Below are 18,706 nucleotides of genomic sequence, written 5' to 3' on the forward strand. Positions count from 1 at the left end.
ACTCTTTGCTGATGGAGGGGACGCATTTCTGGAATCAGTTATCATGGCTGATGAGTCACAGTTACACTATTATGGTCCTGAAGGAAAAATAGTGAGCACAGTGTGGAGATCTCCAGGTTCTCCAAAACCAAAAAAAGGTGAAAGTGATGGTGAGCATATTTTTTGAGTGACATGGAATGATTTACCAGCATGCAGTTCCTCCTCACATTACTGTTACATCAGCATACTACATGCCAGTATTGGCTAAACTGGAGAAGCACATTTCAATAAACAACCAGAACATTCTTGGGCTGGGTGGTGACTCATCATGACAATGCATGCCCTCAGGTGACAAATCACGTCATGCAGTTTCTGGCTTCATTCAACATTATCTGTCTGCCACATCCACCTTTTAGCCCTGATTTTGCCCTGTGTGATTTTTTTATTCCCATCACTAAAGGCAAAGCTTCAGGACATTTGATTCCAGAACTCTGAAGCAGGGCTCAAGAAAAAAGAGGTGATTTTCAAGGAGCTGACATAGAATGGCCTGCACTATGCATTCAAGGACTGTCAGGTATACTGTAAAAAGTGCATTGAAGTAGGAGGGAAATACTTCAAAATAGAACATGTAGACATTGAAATGGAATAATACACATCTGTGAAAAAAATCAGACTCAGTCTTTGTTGATAAACCCTTGTATCATAATCTACAACAAATTGATGTAAAAAAAATTACACTTAAAACTGAATCACACATGCACCAAAAAGGAAAAAAAGTGTCAACTGGTACTTACTTACCGTATCAAAAAAATACGACTATATTCCTGTGGTCTGAGACTCTGCAGAAGATTTTGTAAACCATATGCAAAAAGATTGCTATATGGCACAGGTGAAACATAGTTAACAACACATATCTTTGCAATAGCTAGTTGATGGAGCAAAGCAGTATCAGTTTCTGCTAGAATTATCCTCACATCTTTATGTGAAAGTAGGCTGCTGATCCACCCCTGTGGATCACATGCTATTTCTCCAAACCTCTTGGGATCAAAGTAATCATATACCTGGAAAAAATTATTTAATTTCATAATATTTATAATGCAAAGAATGATATCATAACCTTAATAAGTCTAGGATCTGTAATATTCTTCCTAAAAGGAAGCAATAATGAAAACAGAGCATAGTGTAGATTCTGGAAAATGTGTCTGGCTACTTTTGCTAGTATAATGATAGTAAATCAGTTGCATTTATTTCAGAAAAAAAGAGATATGGAATGAATCTGAAAAATAGTTTGTAGCAATCAGTCACTGTTTCTTTCTTCATATTTGTCCAATGTTAGGGAGTTAATGATTTTGTACACTTGTTATGAAATATTAGTCTTCATTTGCTTATGATCCTCCAGTCACATTGTGCATATGGATGCACATACTGGTACATTTATATCTTGTTATTAAAAAGAGAAAATGAGTACAGAATGACCTTTGTCAATTATCTATCACCTTTTAGACTGTAGAAAATTACTTTCATAACAACATTATACCAGCACATTAACTACATGCACCAAGACACAATTTAAATATTGAGTTCAGATTCTCTCTCTCTAATGCATACATACACTGACAACATCACCTTTTATACATTCAAAGTATGAAAATAATGGAGAGAATAAAGGAGAAAGAGTGAGTATGTCACATTTGGGACAAAAAGAGTAACAGGACCTGCCTATTTTTGTTATCTTTTCTGAGCAAATGGGTTTACTCTAGAAATTATTGAAAGATAAGAATATAAAATTACATATATTTATGAGGGCTGATCAACAAAGAGTGAGATTGATTTTTTTTCTACAACTTCAGAGAAACATTCCTATTTGTACCATGAAGATTTGTATGCCTGAAGATTTATGTGGCATTTCTGACATTTTCAAGTTTTTGGATGTATTATGAATATTTATTGAAAACAGACTGCAAGAGATTTAGGAAGCTTGATTCCTCAGCTATACATTCACAATAATATACCAGCAAACACTTTCAGTTTTACCTGTCCAAAGATTACATTGCATTAGCACAACAAAAGTATGAAAACTCACATGATACAGACATAACAATACAGTTCATTTTTAATTTTCAATGTTAACAGGATGTTCACAGGCTAAATATTTAACAATATTTAACATTTGGTCAGATGAATGGATTACAGATAAGCCAAGAAATTGCAAGGTATAGAAAAAACTGAGAAAATGACTTAATGGTAGGTTATTATTTTATTTATCATATGGTTTTACAAGTATGCAAAAGTACAATCAGATGGAAGTATTAAAATGTGACAATCAATGGACAGCACTTGAATTCACTTGGAGCAGAGTACTCTGATCACCATCAAATGTTCGAAGTGGACACTTCTTAACAATATGGGGGGCGAGAAGGAAATTAGTGTTTAACATTCTGTTGATAATGAGGTCATTAGAGACAGAGCACAAGCACAGATTAGGGAAGGATGGGGAAGGAAATTGTCCATGCTCTTTCAAAGGAAACATCCCAGAATTTGCCTGGATCAATTCAGGGAAATCATGGAAAACCTAAATCAGACGGCTGGACATGGGTTTGAACTGTCATCCTCCCAAATGCGACAAGTCTGCTAACCATTGTGACAACTTGCTCAGCACTCAGTCCTTAACAATATATTCTACTGTTGGTCCTCCATTTTGCGGTTTCAGGCAACAGATGAATGAAAACTTCAGTTCCTCAAGGTGAAACCACACCTCCCTTGACCTGCCCCAATGTTGTTCAGCCTTGATCATGTTTGGCATAGTGACAGGAATCTATGTACCTCCTTTCTTGGATCTTGAACCAGATGAGCATTGTTGGATGGATGTTCATTCCAGCATTGTTATCACCTGGAGCTCATGTGAAAAGAACTGATACTTTCTGAATAAACCCAGGATGGTTTATATCTTTTCAGATGAGTTATTGGTTATGTTGCAGGGTATCATACAAGGAAGAGTTTTTATGAGATACAATCTTGTTGAGAAAATTTGATTTCCTCCTTAGATCTCATCCAGCAATATTAGCTAGGACAGGTAACCACTGGAAGGGAATAGGTGTAACTCATCAATGGTCACTCTCATGGTTTTATAAAGCTATGCATCAATCTTTGTTGTGTGTGCGTGCTGTTTTTACACACTGGACCAAAATGTCCACCAGCTGAATACAAAAGAGCAAATGCAATGCAACTGCTTCTGGCAATCTTGGAAGTGGATTCACTCTTGAACCAAGTTTATTAGATAACTTGTGCACTGTTGTTGCAATGTGTGACAGTACAAACCCACGTTACTAGATGAATAGGTCTAGTATGCAAGGATATCTTTGTGGAGAGCGAGCACGCGGCATGGTGCGCCATTCATGGAAGTGCGTGGTGCACTCGCTTGAGATTTGCAATGGTTGGTGGGATGCATCCGTCGCCGGGTGGCCACTTGGCCCGCAGCTTGGGGCATTGTTTGGTTTTTCGCACATTACGTGAAAACTATGTAACTTACTGAGAAGAGTGGTGCGGCAGTGGATTGTGGTCAGCGATATGCACCTTCTGAAAAATCGATCTTTATTTTAAGTCACGAGACACAAAAGTTATAGTGACCTCAAAATTCATTAATATCATGAATACTGAAAGATTAATAAAAATAGTAAATAACAGCTTACAGGGATGAGTGAGGACTCATTAAAAACGTCTCATCATAGCAGATCGAGTACCATAGTCATATGTTAAGATTCATAAATAATTAAGCTTGTACAGAGCAATAAACAAAGTTAGATGGGAAACTGCTTATAAAATTCAATAGAAAATTCATGATGTAAAGAACGGCACTATATAATATTTTGGGTCGCATCACATGTGTTTTAAAATGGAAAACTGTTTATAAAATTCAATAGAAAATTCATGACATAAAGAACGGCACTATATAATATTTTGGGTGGCATCACACATATTTTAAACTAGTTAAGTTATACTATACACTTAACTTGCAATAGTTTTCATTGTTTGCAAATTATTATTAACATTTATCACCCATAATTAATTAATTATTACAGATATGAAGATTTTGAGCAGCGCAATGTGTAGCTTGGTATTGATTACGTCTACAAACAGTGCTATATGCAGTTCTGTGTTAAAACTTTGCAGCACAGATGTAAACAAACAAATTTGTGCTAAGTGGTGAAATTGTGCAAAAAACTAAAACTTGATTTACGGGCGATAGAATAATCCTAGAAATTAACGTAACACGGTAAATAAAATGTACTTTTTAGTGCAGTTCCGATGGTGTACTTATTTCTGTTGAGGGATGTATGTGTAAAAATTTGTAACCTTAAATGGGGAGATTGGTACTTGCATAACCAGGGGGAAGGGGTAGGGGCATGGACATCTGAGACTATATAAGCGAGCAGCCATCTTGGTCAGGGGTCAGTCGTTAGTCAGTAATGTGGCCAGTGGGTGGCATGTGCGAGCCCCACTTGTGGGTGGCCCATGTGGTCATTTGAGTAAGAATTTTTCGCACCGATTTATTTTGACAAAGAGTATTGTTTAATAGTGCAAGTGTGCAAGAATATATTTGGTGAACTGGAAGTGCTATCATTATTTGTGTGAGTACGAATTATGAGGTATACATCAGCATAAGTGAACATGTGGTGAGCTGTGGTTTCGTGCCAAAACTGTTAGAACAAAGAGGACAGTGGGACTTGTGGTTCTGTTCAAATTGATTGATTAATTTTCGTTTATAGCAGCCTACATTACTGCTATTGGGGGCTTGGAGTCAAATTATTATTAAAGTAAAACTGTAAACTATCCACCAGTGCTAATTTCATTGCGTGAAAGAAAAGGACGACACCAATAAATAGTGCTTGAACTGCGTCATGAAAAAATGATTTTGCTATAATAATCATCTAATTTTTGTTCCCTAGCATAAACTGTACTCATGAATATTAATTCAAAAACTATAACTAATGTGCAGGTGTGGAACAGTGTACTAATGCACCAAGTGTGAAAATCATCCCCTGAGACTTACGTGAGAGCCAAAATTTGCAATAACATTTTTTAATGAACGTTTGTATATGCACATTCATGTGAAATCTTCAACCGCATTTATTTTCCACCCCATCGCAAATGTCAAGGTCCAGTTCAGAGGGATTCCTAGGTATTATGGCTTGTAGTCATGTGGCCCTTCAGTTCCAGCAAAAGTCACATGTAGCTTCCTCTGGGCTTCTTTATTATTTAGATGGTGTACAGTAATTTCAGTTTTATGGAAAGTGCACTGCTGACATTAGAAAATGTGCAGAAGCAACATGGATGCTTACAACTGATTATTACAATGCAAGTAAAAGAGTGGAAGAGGTTGTTATCCAACACTGGATGTCAAATAGCTGATGAAGGTGACGAAAGATGCAAATTTAACTGATACAGATGGAATGTAAATTAAAGACACAGAATACATCTGAATGTATTATGGATGCTATCCAGGGAACTGAGTTATTAACTACCCTAGGAGAACTGAAAACATAACCACTTTAATTCATGAGGACTATTCATAGTGGAAATTCAAAACATTCCACAATTTATTGCAAAATTGGATCCAAACTACAAAAGACTAATTCTGGTCTCATATTTCAAAACTGCTTTGTCAGTGTTAACTATCAGAACATGTTAAGTGGTAATGGATGATGCATACTATCATTTCATGTACCACAGGAAAATGAACCCCCCCCCCCCCCCCCCTGATGAAAACTAAAAAGAAATTCCATTTTCCTATCATTATTTGTCTCTGAACAACTAAATCACTTCACCAACACAAAGTGAGTTAGAACAAGCAATATTAAACTCTAGTTTTATAAAATTTTTTGAGTTCTGGAAAAATCACTCACCTCAAAGCAGTTAAAACTCTGCAAAAAAACTTTCAGACTTTTCATTGTAGCCATGAAAGAATCACAATCCTGAGGATATAAAAGTAACACCTTACATTTTAGATATGGAATAGGTTCTGGCCTGTCTGGATCTGCAATTAAATTAACTAAGTTAATTTTCTGTATCTGACATGACTGTAAATACAAACAATTAATATGTTAAACTGCAATCAAAACATCTAACAGAATGAAGTATATACATAAATTTTTAACACTGATCTAAGCTCTAGGAGTGATCAGAGAAATTAATGCTTCTGCCTTTTTGACTCAGTATTTTATTTTTAGGATTGGGGATGCAGAGTTAGAAGTGGACTGTAACAGGTTTTTGGGAACAGAGGCAGGCAAATTTCTGTCATGGGAAAATTACACTGATGAGCTCTATTTTAACAAAGAAAATGTTATGTACAGTACATAAAGAAAGTATTGTGTGAACCAGCATGGAATCTGAAACCAACTGTCATGTTACACCCAACTCACACTTTTCTCATACAACATCCTAAAAGCTATAGGACAAGGCAGCCAGATACATACAACGTTCTTCAACTTCCAAAATGCATTTGACTTGGTGGCACATCTACATTTATTGTTGAAATTATGATCAAATGGGGTATCAAGCGAAATGTGTGACTGAATTGAGGATTTCTAGGTAGGAAAAACACAGCTTATTATCTTGAAGGGAGAGTCATAAAAGAATGTAGAAGTTGCATCAGGTGTGCTACATGGAAGAATTTTCACCCCCTTGCAGTTCATGTTGTATATCAATGACCTTGTAGACAATACTAATGGTAACCTCAGACTATCTATAATGAATTAATGTCAAAAAATAGGCTGCATGAATATTCAGTTGAATATTGATAAGATTTCAAAGAGGTGCAAACATTGTCAACTTGCTTTAAATTCTCATAACTCTAAAACTGAGCAAGTCACCAAAAAACATAGTATCCTATATCTTCAATATCAGGGAACCACAAGTGGGATCCATTCAGCTTGAACAAACACTAGTGTGTAACAGTTTTATGAAGAGGATAGTTGCTGCTCACCAGGGCATAGTGAAGCTGCTGAGTCGCAGATAGGCACAACAAAAAAACTGCCACAAAATAAGCTTTTGGCCAACAAGGCCATTGTCATAAATAGATGACAGACACACACATACTCATGCAAACACAACTCACATACAAATGACTACAGCCTCTGGCAGCTGAAGCCAGACTATAAGCAGCAGCAATAGCAGTGCAGGTGGCAACTGGATGGGTAAGGAGGAGGCCGGGACAGGGAGGAGGACGGATAGCATCGTAGGGGTGGTGGATGGTGAGGTGTTGCTTGGAAGCATACAAGGACAAGATAGAGGCAGCTAGGTGCAGTTGGAAGATTAGATGGATGGTGGGGAGAGAGGGGGGGGGGGCTAGCAAAAAAGGAGAGAAATAAAATGTCAGGGTGCATTGGTGGAACAGAGGGCTGTGTATTGCTGGAATGGGAACAGAGAAAGGGCCAGATGGACGAGGACATTGACTAACAAAGGTTGAGGCCAGGAGAGTTATGGGAATGCAGGATGTATTGCAGGGAGATTTTCCACCAGCACAATTCAGAAAAGCTGGTGTAGGTGTAGGTGGCCATATGGCACAGGCTGTGGAGCAGTCACTGAAATGAAGAATGTAGTGTTGTGTGGCATGCTCAGCAACAGGGTGGTCCAGTTGTTTCTTGGACACTGTTTGTCAGTGGCCATTCATATGGACAGCAGCTTTTTGGTTGCCGTGCTCACATAAAATGCAGCACAGTGGTTGCAGCTTAACTTGTACATCACATGACCAGTTTCACAGATAGCCCCGTCTTTGATGGGATAGGTGATGTCTGTGACCAGTAGGAGGTGGTGGGAAGATGTATGGCTAGGTCTTGCATCTAGGTCTGTTACAGGGATATAACCATGAGGTAAGAGGTTGGAAACATGGTTTATATAGGGATGAATGAGGATATTGTGTAGATTTGGTGGACAGTGGAATACCACTGTGGGAGAGGTGGGAATGATAGTGGGCAGGACGTTTCTCACTTCAGGGCACAATGAGAGGTAGTCAAAACCCTGGCAGAGAATGTAAATCAGTTGCTCCAGTCCTGGGTGGTACTGAGTTATGAGAGGAATGCTCTCCTGTGGTCAGATGGTGAGACTTTGGGAGGTAGTGGGTGACTGGAAAGATAAGGCACGGGAGATTTGTTTTTGTACAAGTTTGGATAATTACAGTCTGTCAAGGCCTCAGAGAGACCATTGGTATATTTTGAGAGGGACTACTTGTCACTACAGATGCGGTGGCCATGGGTGGATAGGCTATATGGAAGGGACTTCTTGGTAAGGAATGGGTGGTTGGTCTACAAGAGCAGAGATTCTCTCAGAAGGGGCACCACAACCAGCCACAATGGGGCATCCAACTGTTGGGTTTATAGACTTTAGAAAGCATGTATAAGGTAGCAGTGTGGGGAGTGGTAGGGGCAAGGAGAGAGATGGAATCTGGGGAGGGGCTCTGGGATGGGCCTAAGGATTTGACACTGGAGATCCTGTTGGATTTCGGGAATGGGGTCACTGTGGCAAGGTTTGTAGGTTGATGTATCTGGCAACTGGCAGAGTCCTTTTGTCAGGTAATCCTTGTGGTTCAAAACAACAGTGGTGTAGCCTCTGATTGCAGGTTGGATTAAAGCTCAGAATCAGTTTTTAGGTGGTGGACTGCAGTTCTTCCTGTGGATGTAAGAATATGAGGTGCTATCCAAAATCTGCCAAGGGGGTTACCATGAGAAAAAGATTGAATAATCAATGAAAGGATAACGTTCTACGAGTCAGGGTGTGGAATGTCAGAAGCTTGAACGTGGTAGGGAAACTAGAAAATCTGAAAAGGGAAATGCAGAGGCTCAATCTAGATATAGTAGGGGTCAGTGAAGTGAAGTGGAAGGAAGACAAGGATTTCTGGTCACATGAGAATCGGGTAATATCAACAGCAGCAGAAAATGGTATAACAGGTGTAGGATTCGTTATGAATAGGAAGGTAGGGCAGAGGGTGTGTTACTGTGGACAGTTCAGTGACCAGGGTGTTCCAATCAGAATCAACAGCAGACCAACACCGACAACGATAGTTCAGGTATACATGCCGACGTCGCAAGCTGAAGATGAACAGATAGAGAAAGTGTATGAGGATATTGAAAGGGTAATGCAGTATGTAAAGGGGGACGAAAATCTAATAGTCATGGGCGACTGGAATGCAGTTGTAGGGGAAGGAGTAGAAGAAAAGGTTACAGGAGAATATTGGCTTGGGACAAGGAATGAAAGAGGAGAAAGACTAATTGAGTTCTGTAACAAGTTTCAGCTAGTAATAGCGAATAGACTGTTGAAGAATCAAAAGAGGAGGAGGTATACTTGGAAAAGGCCGGGAGATACGGGAAGATTTCAATTAGATTACATCATGGTCAGGCAGAGATTCCGAAATCAGATACTGGATTGTAAGGCGTACCCAGGAGCAGATATAGACTCAGATCACAATATAGTAGTGATGAAGAGTAGGCTGAAGTTCAAGACATTAGTCAGGAAGAATCAATACGCAAAGAACTGGGATACAGAAGTACTAAGGAATGACGAGATACGTTTGAAGTTCTCTAATGCTATAGATACAGCAATAAGGAATAGTGCAGTAAGCAGTACAGTTGAAGAGGAATGGACATCTCTAAAAAGGACCATCACAGAAGTTGGGAAGGAAAACATAGGTACAAAGAAGGTAGCTGCGAAGAAACCATGGGTAACAGAAGAAATACTTCAGTTGATTGATGAAAGGAGGAAGTACAAACATGTTCTGGGAAAATCAGGAATACAGAAATACAAGTTGCTGTGGAATGAAATAAATAGGAAGTGCAGGGAAGCTAAGACGAAATGGCTGCAGGAAAAATGTGAAGACATCGAAAAAGATATGATTGTCGGAAGGACAGACTCAGCATACAGGAAAGTCAAAACAACCTTTGGTGACATTAAAAGCAACGGTGGTAGCATTAAGAGTGCAACGGGAATTCCACTGTTAAATGCAGAGGAGAGAGCAGATAGGTGCAAAGAATACATTGAAAGCCTCTATGAGGGTGAAGATTTGTCTGATGTGATAGAAGAAGAAACAGGAGTCAATTTAGAAGAGATAGGGGATCCAGCATTAGAATCAGAATTTAAAAGAGCTTTGGAGGACTTACGGTCATATAAGGCAGAAGGGATAGATAACATTCCATCAGAATTTCTAAAATCATTGGGGGAAGTGGCAACAAAACGACTATTCACATTGGTGTGTAGAATATATGAGTCTGGCGATATACCATCTGACTTTCGGAAAAGCATCATCCACACAATTCCGAAGACGGCAAGAGCTGACAAGTGCGAGAATTATCGCACAATCAGCTTAACAGCTCATGCATCGAAGCTGCTTACAAGAATAATATACAGAAGAATGGAAGAGAAAATTGAGAATGCGCTCGGTGACGATCAGTTTGGCTTTAGGAAAAGTAAAGGGACGAGAGAGGCAATTCTGACATTACGACTAATAATGGAAGCAAGGCTAAAGAAAAATCACGACACTTTCATAGGATTTGTCGACCTGGAAAAAGCGTTCGACAATGTAAAATGGTGCAAGCTGTTTGAGATTCTGAAAAAAGTAGGGGTAAGCTATAGGGAGAGACGGGTCATATACAATATCTACAACAACCAAGAGGGAATAATAAGAGTGGACGATCAGGAACGAAGTGCTCGTATTAAGAAGCGTGTGAGACAAGGTTGTAGCCTTTCGCCCTTACTCTTCAATCTGTACATCGAGGAAGCAATGATGGAAATAAAAGAAAGGTTCAGGAGTGGAATTAAAATACAAGGTGAAAGGATATCAATGATAAGATTCGCTGATGACATTGCTATCCTGAGTGAAAGTGAAGAAGAATTAAATGATCTGCTGAACGGAATGAACTGTCTAATGAGTACACAGTATGGTTTGAGAGTAAATCGGAGAAAGACGAAGGTAATGAGAAGTAGTAGAAATGAGAACAGCGAGAAACTTAACATCAGGATTGATGGTCACAAGTTAATGAAGTCAAGGAATTCTGCTACCTAGGCAGTAAAATAACCAATGATGGACGGAGCAAGGAGGACATCAAAAGCAGACTCGCTATGGCAAAAAAGGCATTTCTGGCCAAGAGAAGTCTACTAATATCAAATACCGGCCTTAATTTGAGGAAGAAATTTCTGAGGATGTATGTCTGGAGTACAGCATTGTATGGTAGTGAAACATGGACTGTGGGAAAACTGGAAGAGAAGAGAATCGAAGCATTTGAGATGTGGTGCTATAGACGAATGTTGAAAATTAGGTGGACTGACAAGGTAAGGAATGAGGAGGTTCTATGCAGAATTGGAGAGGAAAGGAATATGTGGAAAACACTGATACGGAGAAGGGACAGGATGATAGGACATCTGCTAAGACATGAGGGAATGACTTCCATGGTACTAGAGGGAGCTGTAGAGGGCAAAAACTGTAGAGGAAGACAGAGATTGGAATACGTCAAGCAAATAATTAAGGACGTAGGTTGCAAGTGCTACTCTGAGATGAAGAGGTTAGCACAGGAAAGGATTTCGTGGTGGGCCGCATCAAACCAGTCAGTAGACCGATGACCAAAAAAAATCCAAAACCTTCAGGACTGTTGAAAACCTTACTTTGGACTAATGATCACCATCACCCTCAAAGTAGTTCCCATCCACATGTAAACACTGGTCCCAGCACTTCTGCCACTGGTCAAACATTTTATGGAAGTCCTATTCCTTGAGGGTGTTTATCACTGCCAGAAATGCTTCTTGAATCCTCTCTAGAGTGTCAAACTGATGGCCTTCAACTTGAGTTTTAGTCACAAGGTACTAAATCTGGTGAGTACGGTGGGTGGGGTACAAACGCCATGTTGTTTTTTGTCAAAAAGGTCCTGGTGAGCAAGGACATGTGACAGGGCATGTTGACATGATGCAGCAGCCAGTTCCCTTGAAGCCAAAGTTTGGGCCGTTGTTGAAGCATGTTTTCACAGAGCCATCACAAAATGTCACAGTAGTATGTGGAATTCACTTTTTGGTTGGTTGCGTTGAATTCTTTCTGCATAAATCCCATGGTATCTAGTATTGTGTGGCTGACGGGCCTGCCAGTGTGAGCATCATGTTCAACGATGCCACTCCGCACACTGACTCATCAGATATGCAGCTCTTGCCACCTAGTGGTGAAAAGATCTACTACTCCTTCATTCCAGATGGCAGCACCAATCCCGAAAATTTTGGATTCCACCTCGTAGTCTGCATGTTGAGGTATTTGGGGAATGATGGTGAGGCAAGGCAAGGCAAGAATCCAGTCTCACATACTGTACCTGCATTGTTGCTTGGCTCATTGAATCCCCCCAAATGGTCTTATCATTGAATTACCCATCTTTGGCTGCCACTCTTCCTTCCACAATGACCTCCATCTGTTCAGATTCTGCGACTCCTTGGCCCTCACCAACATAGTCCTGCAAAATCATATTAATCAAGTCCCAACTTCCTTGTAATACCTTCTCTCCATCCATAAAATTCTACTGCTATGCAATCCCAAATTCTGGAACCCATAACACATTGAAACTCTTGTCCTCCAGGAAATAGAGCAACATGCACAATGCCACCTAAAAAAACTCTCCACCCTGCTCACTCCCTACTCCCACCTTTGTGAGCCACTGTCCACCACATGTACAACAACCTCAAAACCCCCCCAACGCTTTCTCATAGCTGGTGAACCCTGTCTCACTGACCTACTACATTTACTCCACCCTCCAAAACTCCCTACCACCACCACACAGAATCCAGAACCTAAACAGACATGAAGCACAGTCATGAACATTTCCTCCAAAAGCCTAAGCCCCAAAGAAATATCAGTCCTTTTCCAAAGGCCTCACTTTTTGTCCTACTCCCAAATTTAATCATGCAGAACTTGTTTAATACCTTCTCTCCATCTTCCAGTACCTACAGTGGAAATACTTTTTCGCCACCAACCCTACCAATCAGACTCAACCAAAGACCAATATTGAACCCTGCCTGACACAGTTCACTCCTCCATCCAACCATGAGCCAATCCCACTGCCCCAAAACCACCCCTGTTAATTTTCCAGAATTTCTTAACCTTGAATATTGCCTCACCATCATTTGCCAAATCCCTCAACATGCAAACTAACCTTATGTCCACAGTCCACCACCAAAAAACTGATCTCAACCTTAGAACCCTACCTGCAAACAAAGGCTCCACCACTGATGTTTAGAACCGCAAGGATTACCTGGCATAAGGACTCCACCACCTGTCAGATAAATCCACTTACTAACCTAGACACATTGACCCCATTCCAAAAATCCAGCAGCGTCTCCCATCTCTCCTCAAATCCTTAGGCATATCTCAGAACCTCTCCCTGGAGTTCATCTCTCTCCTCCCCTCTACCACTTCCCACACTCCTATCTTCTTAATGCTGCCTGAAGTCTATAAACTCAACCATCCAAGATGCCCCACTGTGACCAGTTACTGTGCCTCCAATGAGAGAATCTTTGCTCTCATAGACCAACACCTACAGCCTATTACCTGGAACCTACCTTCCTATATAAAAGATACCAACAATTTCTTCCACTGACTCTCCACAGTTCCTGTTCCTTTATCACACGGTGCCCTGCTCATCACCATTGATGACACCTCGCTCTACGCTATCACCCCTAATGCCAATGGCCCTACTGCTACTGAACACTATCTTTCCCAATGCCCAATGAATTCCAACCAGCAACCTCCTTCCTAATTCCCATGACCAACTGTATCCTCACCCACAATTACTGCTCCTTTGATGGCATTACCTACAAACAAATCCAGGCTAAGGCTATGGGCACCAACATGGCACCATCCTCTGCCAACCTATTCATGGGCCATCTAGAGGAATTCTTCCTAAACACTCAGAATCCTAAATCACTCACCTGGTTCAGATTCATTGATGACATCTTTGCAATCTGGATTGAAGGTAAGGACACCCTATCCACATTCCTCCAGAACATCAACAGCTTCTCCCTCATTCATTTCAGCTAGTGCTACTGAACCCAACAAGCCACCTTCCTAGATGTCGACCTCCACCTCAGAGATGGTTACATCGGTACTTCTGTCCATATTAAAACTACTAACCACCAGCAGTACCTTCACTTCAACAGCTGCCACCCATTCCATTCCAAGAAGTCCTTTCCACATAGCCTAACCAGCCATGGCTGTTGAATTTGCAGTGATAAGCAGTCCCTCTCAAAATATGCTGAGGGTTTCACAGAGGCCATCACAGACCATAATTATTCCCCCAACCTCATACAAACACAAATCTCTTGTGCCTTTTCTTTCCAGTCACCCACCACCTCCCAAAGTCTTACCTTCCAGCCACAGAAGGGCATTCCCCTCATAACTCAGTACCACTCAGGACTGGGGCAACTGAATTACATTCTCTGCCAGGGTTTTGGCAACCTCTCATCATGCCCTGAAATGAGAAATGTCCTGCCCACTATCCTTCCAACTCCTCCCACAGTGGTGTTCTGTGGTCGACCAAACCTACACAATGTATTCGTCCATCCCTACAAACCCCTGCTCCCAACCCCTTACCTCACGTCTCATATCCCTGTAATGGATATAGATGCACGACCTGTCCCATACATTCTCTCACTACCACCTACTCCAGTCTTGTCACAAACATCACCTATCCCATCAAAGGCAGGTCTACCTGTGAAACCAGTCATGTGATCTTCAAGCTAAGCTGCAACCACTGTGCTGCATCCTATGTGAGCATGACAACTAACAAACAGTCTGTCTGCATGGATGGCCACCGACAAACTGGCTAAGAAACAACTGGACCACCCTGTTGCTGAGCACGTCACAGAACATGACATTCTTCATTTCAATGACTGCTTCACAGCCTGTGCCAACAACACCAGCTTTTCTGAATTGTGCAGGTGGGAACCCTTCCTGCAATGTATCCTATGTTCCCATAATCCTCCCGGCATTAGTCATTGTCAGTCATTGTCCTCACCCATCTAGCCCCTTCTCTGTTCCCATTCCAGCACGACACAGCCCTCTATTCCACCTATACACCCAGTCTTTCTACTTCTCTCCTTTTCCAGTCACCCGCCCCTCCCCTTGTTCCCCGCCGTCCGTGTAACCTCTTGACTTTGCATAGCTGCCCTACCCTCTCTCCATCTCATCCCTGCATGCTCTACACTTGTCCCCTACCCCTACCCTGCTATCCCTCCCTATGCCCGCCCTTGGGCGTGCGTGTGTGTGTGTGTGTGTGTGTGTGTGTGTGTGTGTGTGTGTGTGTGTGTGCGTGCGTGCGTGTGTGTCTGCGTCATCTATTTTTGACACAGGCCTTGTTGGCTGAAAGCTTATTTTGTGACAGTATTTTTCTTGTGCCTAGCTGCGACTCGGCATGTCCGCTATATGGTGAGTAGCAACTATTATTTTCATAATATTGTTACATTCCATCCTCTATTTTTCATTTCTTAAATACTAGGGTGCAACAATTTGTGACAACAGGACATGGAATAATCACATAGGCTCAATTTTAGGAAAAGAAGATGGCAAATTCCTGTTTATTGGTAGGATACTGATAAGATCCAGCCAATCTGCAAATGAGATTGCTTACAAAACACTTGTGCATATCATCATAGAATATTGCTGAAGTGTGTAATACCCAAACCAAATAGGACTGACAGGGTATAGCAGATGTGTTCAAAGAAAGGCAGCATAAACAGTTATAGGTTTATTTGACCAACTGGAGAGTGTGACAGAGGAGCTGAAAAAACGGAACTGGGTAATGCTTGAAGATAGATGTAAGCTATCCTGTGAAAGACTACTTACAAAGTTTCAATAACAAACTTGAAGTATGAAATCTAGGAATATACTACAACTCCCTACACAGGGATTATGCATACAAGATCTGACTAATTAGACTAATTAATGTACAGAAGTGTTTGAGCAATTATTCTTACCACAATCAATATGTTTATGGAATGGAAATAGGTACTATTAACTTGCACACTGAAAAATACCCCCTCTCCTATGCACTTCATAATGTTTAGCAGAGTATGAATGTCGATGGAGATGTAGTTTGTCAAATTGTAGGGACATAAAAATCTGATAGTATTTGCAGTGGTCTAAAGTCTGATGCAATGATATCATCTTTGGTCTGTGAGTGTAATACCTACTAAAATTAAAATAATATACTTTAAGTGTAAATATCATATAAAATACAAAGGTAATATTCTAGTTGATATTACAGAAATTAAAATTTTTTTAATATAATAAAGTGCAAAGAAATTTTCAGTTACCAGTTCATTGCTTTTACCTTTCACTTTCTCTTTGTCCTCCTCATCTGAGAAATACAGTATGAGGTAAACACAAACAACTCCTATTAAGGGGATAATCATCAGGAACAACGTACATTTAGTTCTTGATACATCAGCTGCCGGAAATGTACGTTCTACATTGTCATAGGGTCGCAAAGGGTCTGTGAAAAATAAATAAGTTGCATAAAATAAATTATTTGCAACATAAAAAAGAAACACAAGGAAGTCATTTAAAAATTGTGGTTATTTCATTTTTTATTTACCAGGTTCAGTGGGACCATACAAGCCAAAGTTATTTTGTCACAGAGTGAGTGTACATAGCTTATAGATTGAAACAATGGAAAATCCAGAGTGGAAGAATGATAATATTATGAAAAGGATAGTTGCTACTCACTACATAGTGGAGATACTGAGTCGTGGATAGGCACAACAAAAAGGCTGTCACCAAAGCTTTTGTCCAAATAAGCCTTCATCAGAATTAGATAACACACGCGTGTGTGCCCTCATACACACACACACACACACACACACAGACACATACACACACACACACACACACACACACACACACACACACACACACACACTCATGCAAACACAACTCACTGCAGTCTCTGGCCTCGGTAGCCGTCTGTGTCATGTATGCTGTGCAGCGAGCTACGTTAATTTAAGTATTAACTGTATTTTTCTTACTTGTCACTTCTTCTTCTGTGTGTTTTTGCTTTTAAGAAGTTTTAATTGTCAAGTGCTAGTAATAGTGTTCCATAGATTTTGTGTTTGTTTTGAATACAGTCAGAGAGAGCCCCTTTAGTCAGCCATAGTGCCAGTAGCATCAGTGTAGTCGTAACTGCCGTCTGTGTCACGTCTGCTGTGCAGCGAGCTACATCTGAACTGCGTTTTTCTTACTTGTCACTTCTTCTTCCGTGTGTTTTTGCTTTTAGGAAGCTTTAATTGTCGAGTGCTAGTAATAGTGTTACACAGATTTCATGTTTGTTTTGAATACAATCAGAGAGGGTTCCTTTAGTCAGCCACAGTGCCAGTAGTGCTAGTGTTTGTTTTGTATACAGTCCAGAGACAGGTAGTGCTATTTTCATTGTCTTCTACAAGAAGTGTCTAGTAACCACAGTTTATTCAACTTTAAGCCGTCTTTACTGAATTAGCAGTCTAGTTAAAACTTGATTAACTCTCTACAGTAAATTGATTTCTTAGGATGGATAGGATGTGTGACTGCTGTGTACGGACGCAGGAGGAGCTGGCCACTGTTTGCGAACAGCTGAACATGTTGATGGCCACCGTCAGCCGTCTTCAGGCTGCTGCCTCAGAGTGTAACGGCAGTGGGGAGTCTGGTGTGTTGCATGGTACACCCCAGGTGTTACATGCTTTACCCACTGTCCCTGCTGTCGAGACATCTTCGTGGGTACCGGGTGGGGTTGGGCCACCCTCTCCCCAAGCGGAGTAGCGGTGTTCGCGGCGCACAAGACGGAGGGTCAATGTGGAGGCTGGCCGTGTGGTATCGCCCGCTCTGCCTGTGAGTGGACATGTGGCCGCTCCTTCAGCAAGGTCCGAGCAGGGACACAAGGGGAGGGGTTTATTAGTGATTGGGAGCTCCAACGTTAGGCGGGTGATGGAGCCCCTTCAGGAAATAGCGGAAAGGTCGGGAACAAGGCCAGTGTTCACTCTGTCTGCTTGCCGGGGGGTCTCATCTGAGATGTGGAGGAGACCCTGCCGGCGGCGATAGAGAGCACTGGGTGCACCCGACTGCAAATTGTTGCTCATGTTGGCACCAATGACTCCTGCCATCTGGGTTCAAAGGTCATCCTCAGTTCATACAGGCAGTTGGCGGAGTGGATGAAGGCGGAAAGCCTCGCTCTATTGTAGTATCATTCCCAGAACCGATCGTGGTCCTCTGGTTTGGAGCCGAGTGGAAGGCTTAAACCAGAGGCTCAGACGATTCTGGGGAGATCTGGCGTGCAAATTTCTCAACTTCCGCTATCGCGTGGAGAAATGTAGGGTCCCCCTGAATAGGTCAGGCATGCACTACACGCAGGAAGTGGCTACAAGGTTAGTGGAGTACGTGTGGAGTGCACATGTGGGTTTTTAGGTTAGATAATTCCCTCCCTAGGCCCGACAAGACGCCTCCTGAGACGTGGCAAGGTAGGAGTAGGCAAAATTCAACAGAGAATAACAATATTAATCTGCTAATAGTAAACTGCAGGAGCGTCTATAGAAAGGTCCCAGAACTGCTCTCATTAATAAACGGTCACTACGCCCACATAGTACTAGGGACAGAAAGTTGGCTGAAACCAGATGTAAACAGTAATGACATTCTAAATTCAGATTGGAATGTATACCACAGAGACAGGCTGGACAGTGAAGGGGAAGG

At 41.3% G+C, this 18,706-nt stretch overlaps 1 protein-coding gene across 1 annotated transcript in view; it reads right to left on the reverse strand.

Annotated features, from left to right (window-relative positions):
- Positions 1–679: 679 nt before the first annotated feature.
- LOC126195737 (uncharacterized) overlaps positions 680–18,706 on the reverse strand; it is a 238,177-nt gene continuing 220,150 nt past the window's right edge. The window contains exons 10-13 of the mRNA XM_049934364.1: positions 16,323–16,484; positions 5,883–6,013; positions 778–1,040; positions 680–686 (exon numbers count right to left, since the gene is read on the reverse strand). Of these exons, the coding sequence (XP_049790321.1) occupies positions 680–686; positions 778–1,040; positions 5,883–6,013; positions 16,323–16,484 (563 nt within the window). The remainder of the gene's footprint in view (positions 687–777; positions 1,041–5,882; positions 6,014–16,322; positions 16,485–18,706) is intronic.

This window comes from Schistocerca nitens, chromosome 7 (genome assembly GCF_023898315.1).
Source record: "Schistocerca nitens isolate TAMUIC-IGC-003100 chromosome 7, iqSchNite1.1, whole genome shotgun sequence".
NCBI classification, from domain to species: Eukaryota; Metazoa; Arthropoda; class Insecta; order Orthoptera; family Acrididae; genus Schistocerca; species Schistocerca nitens.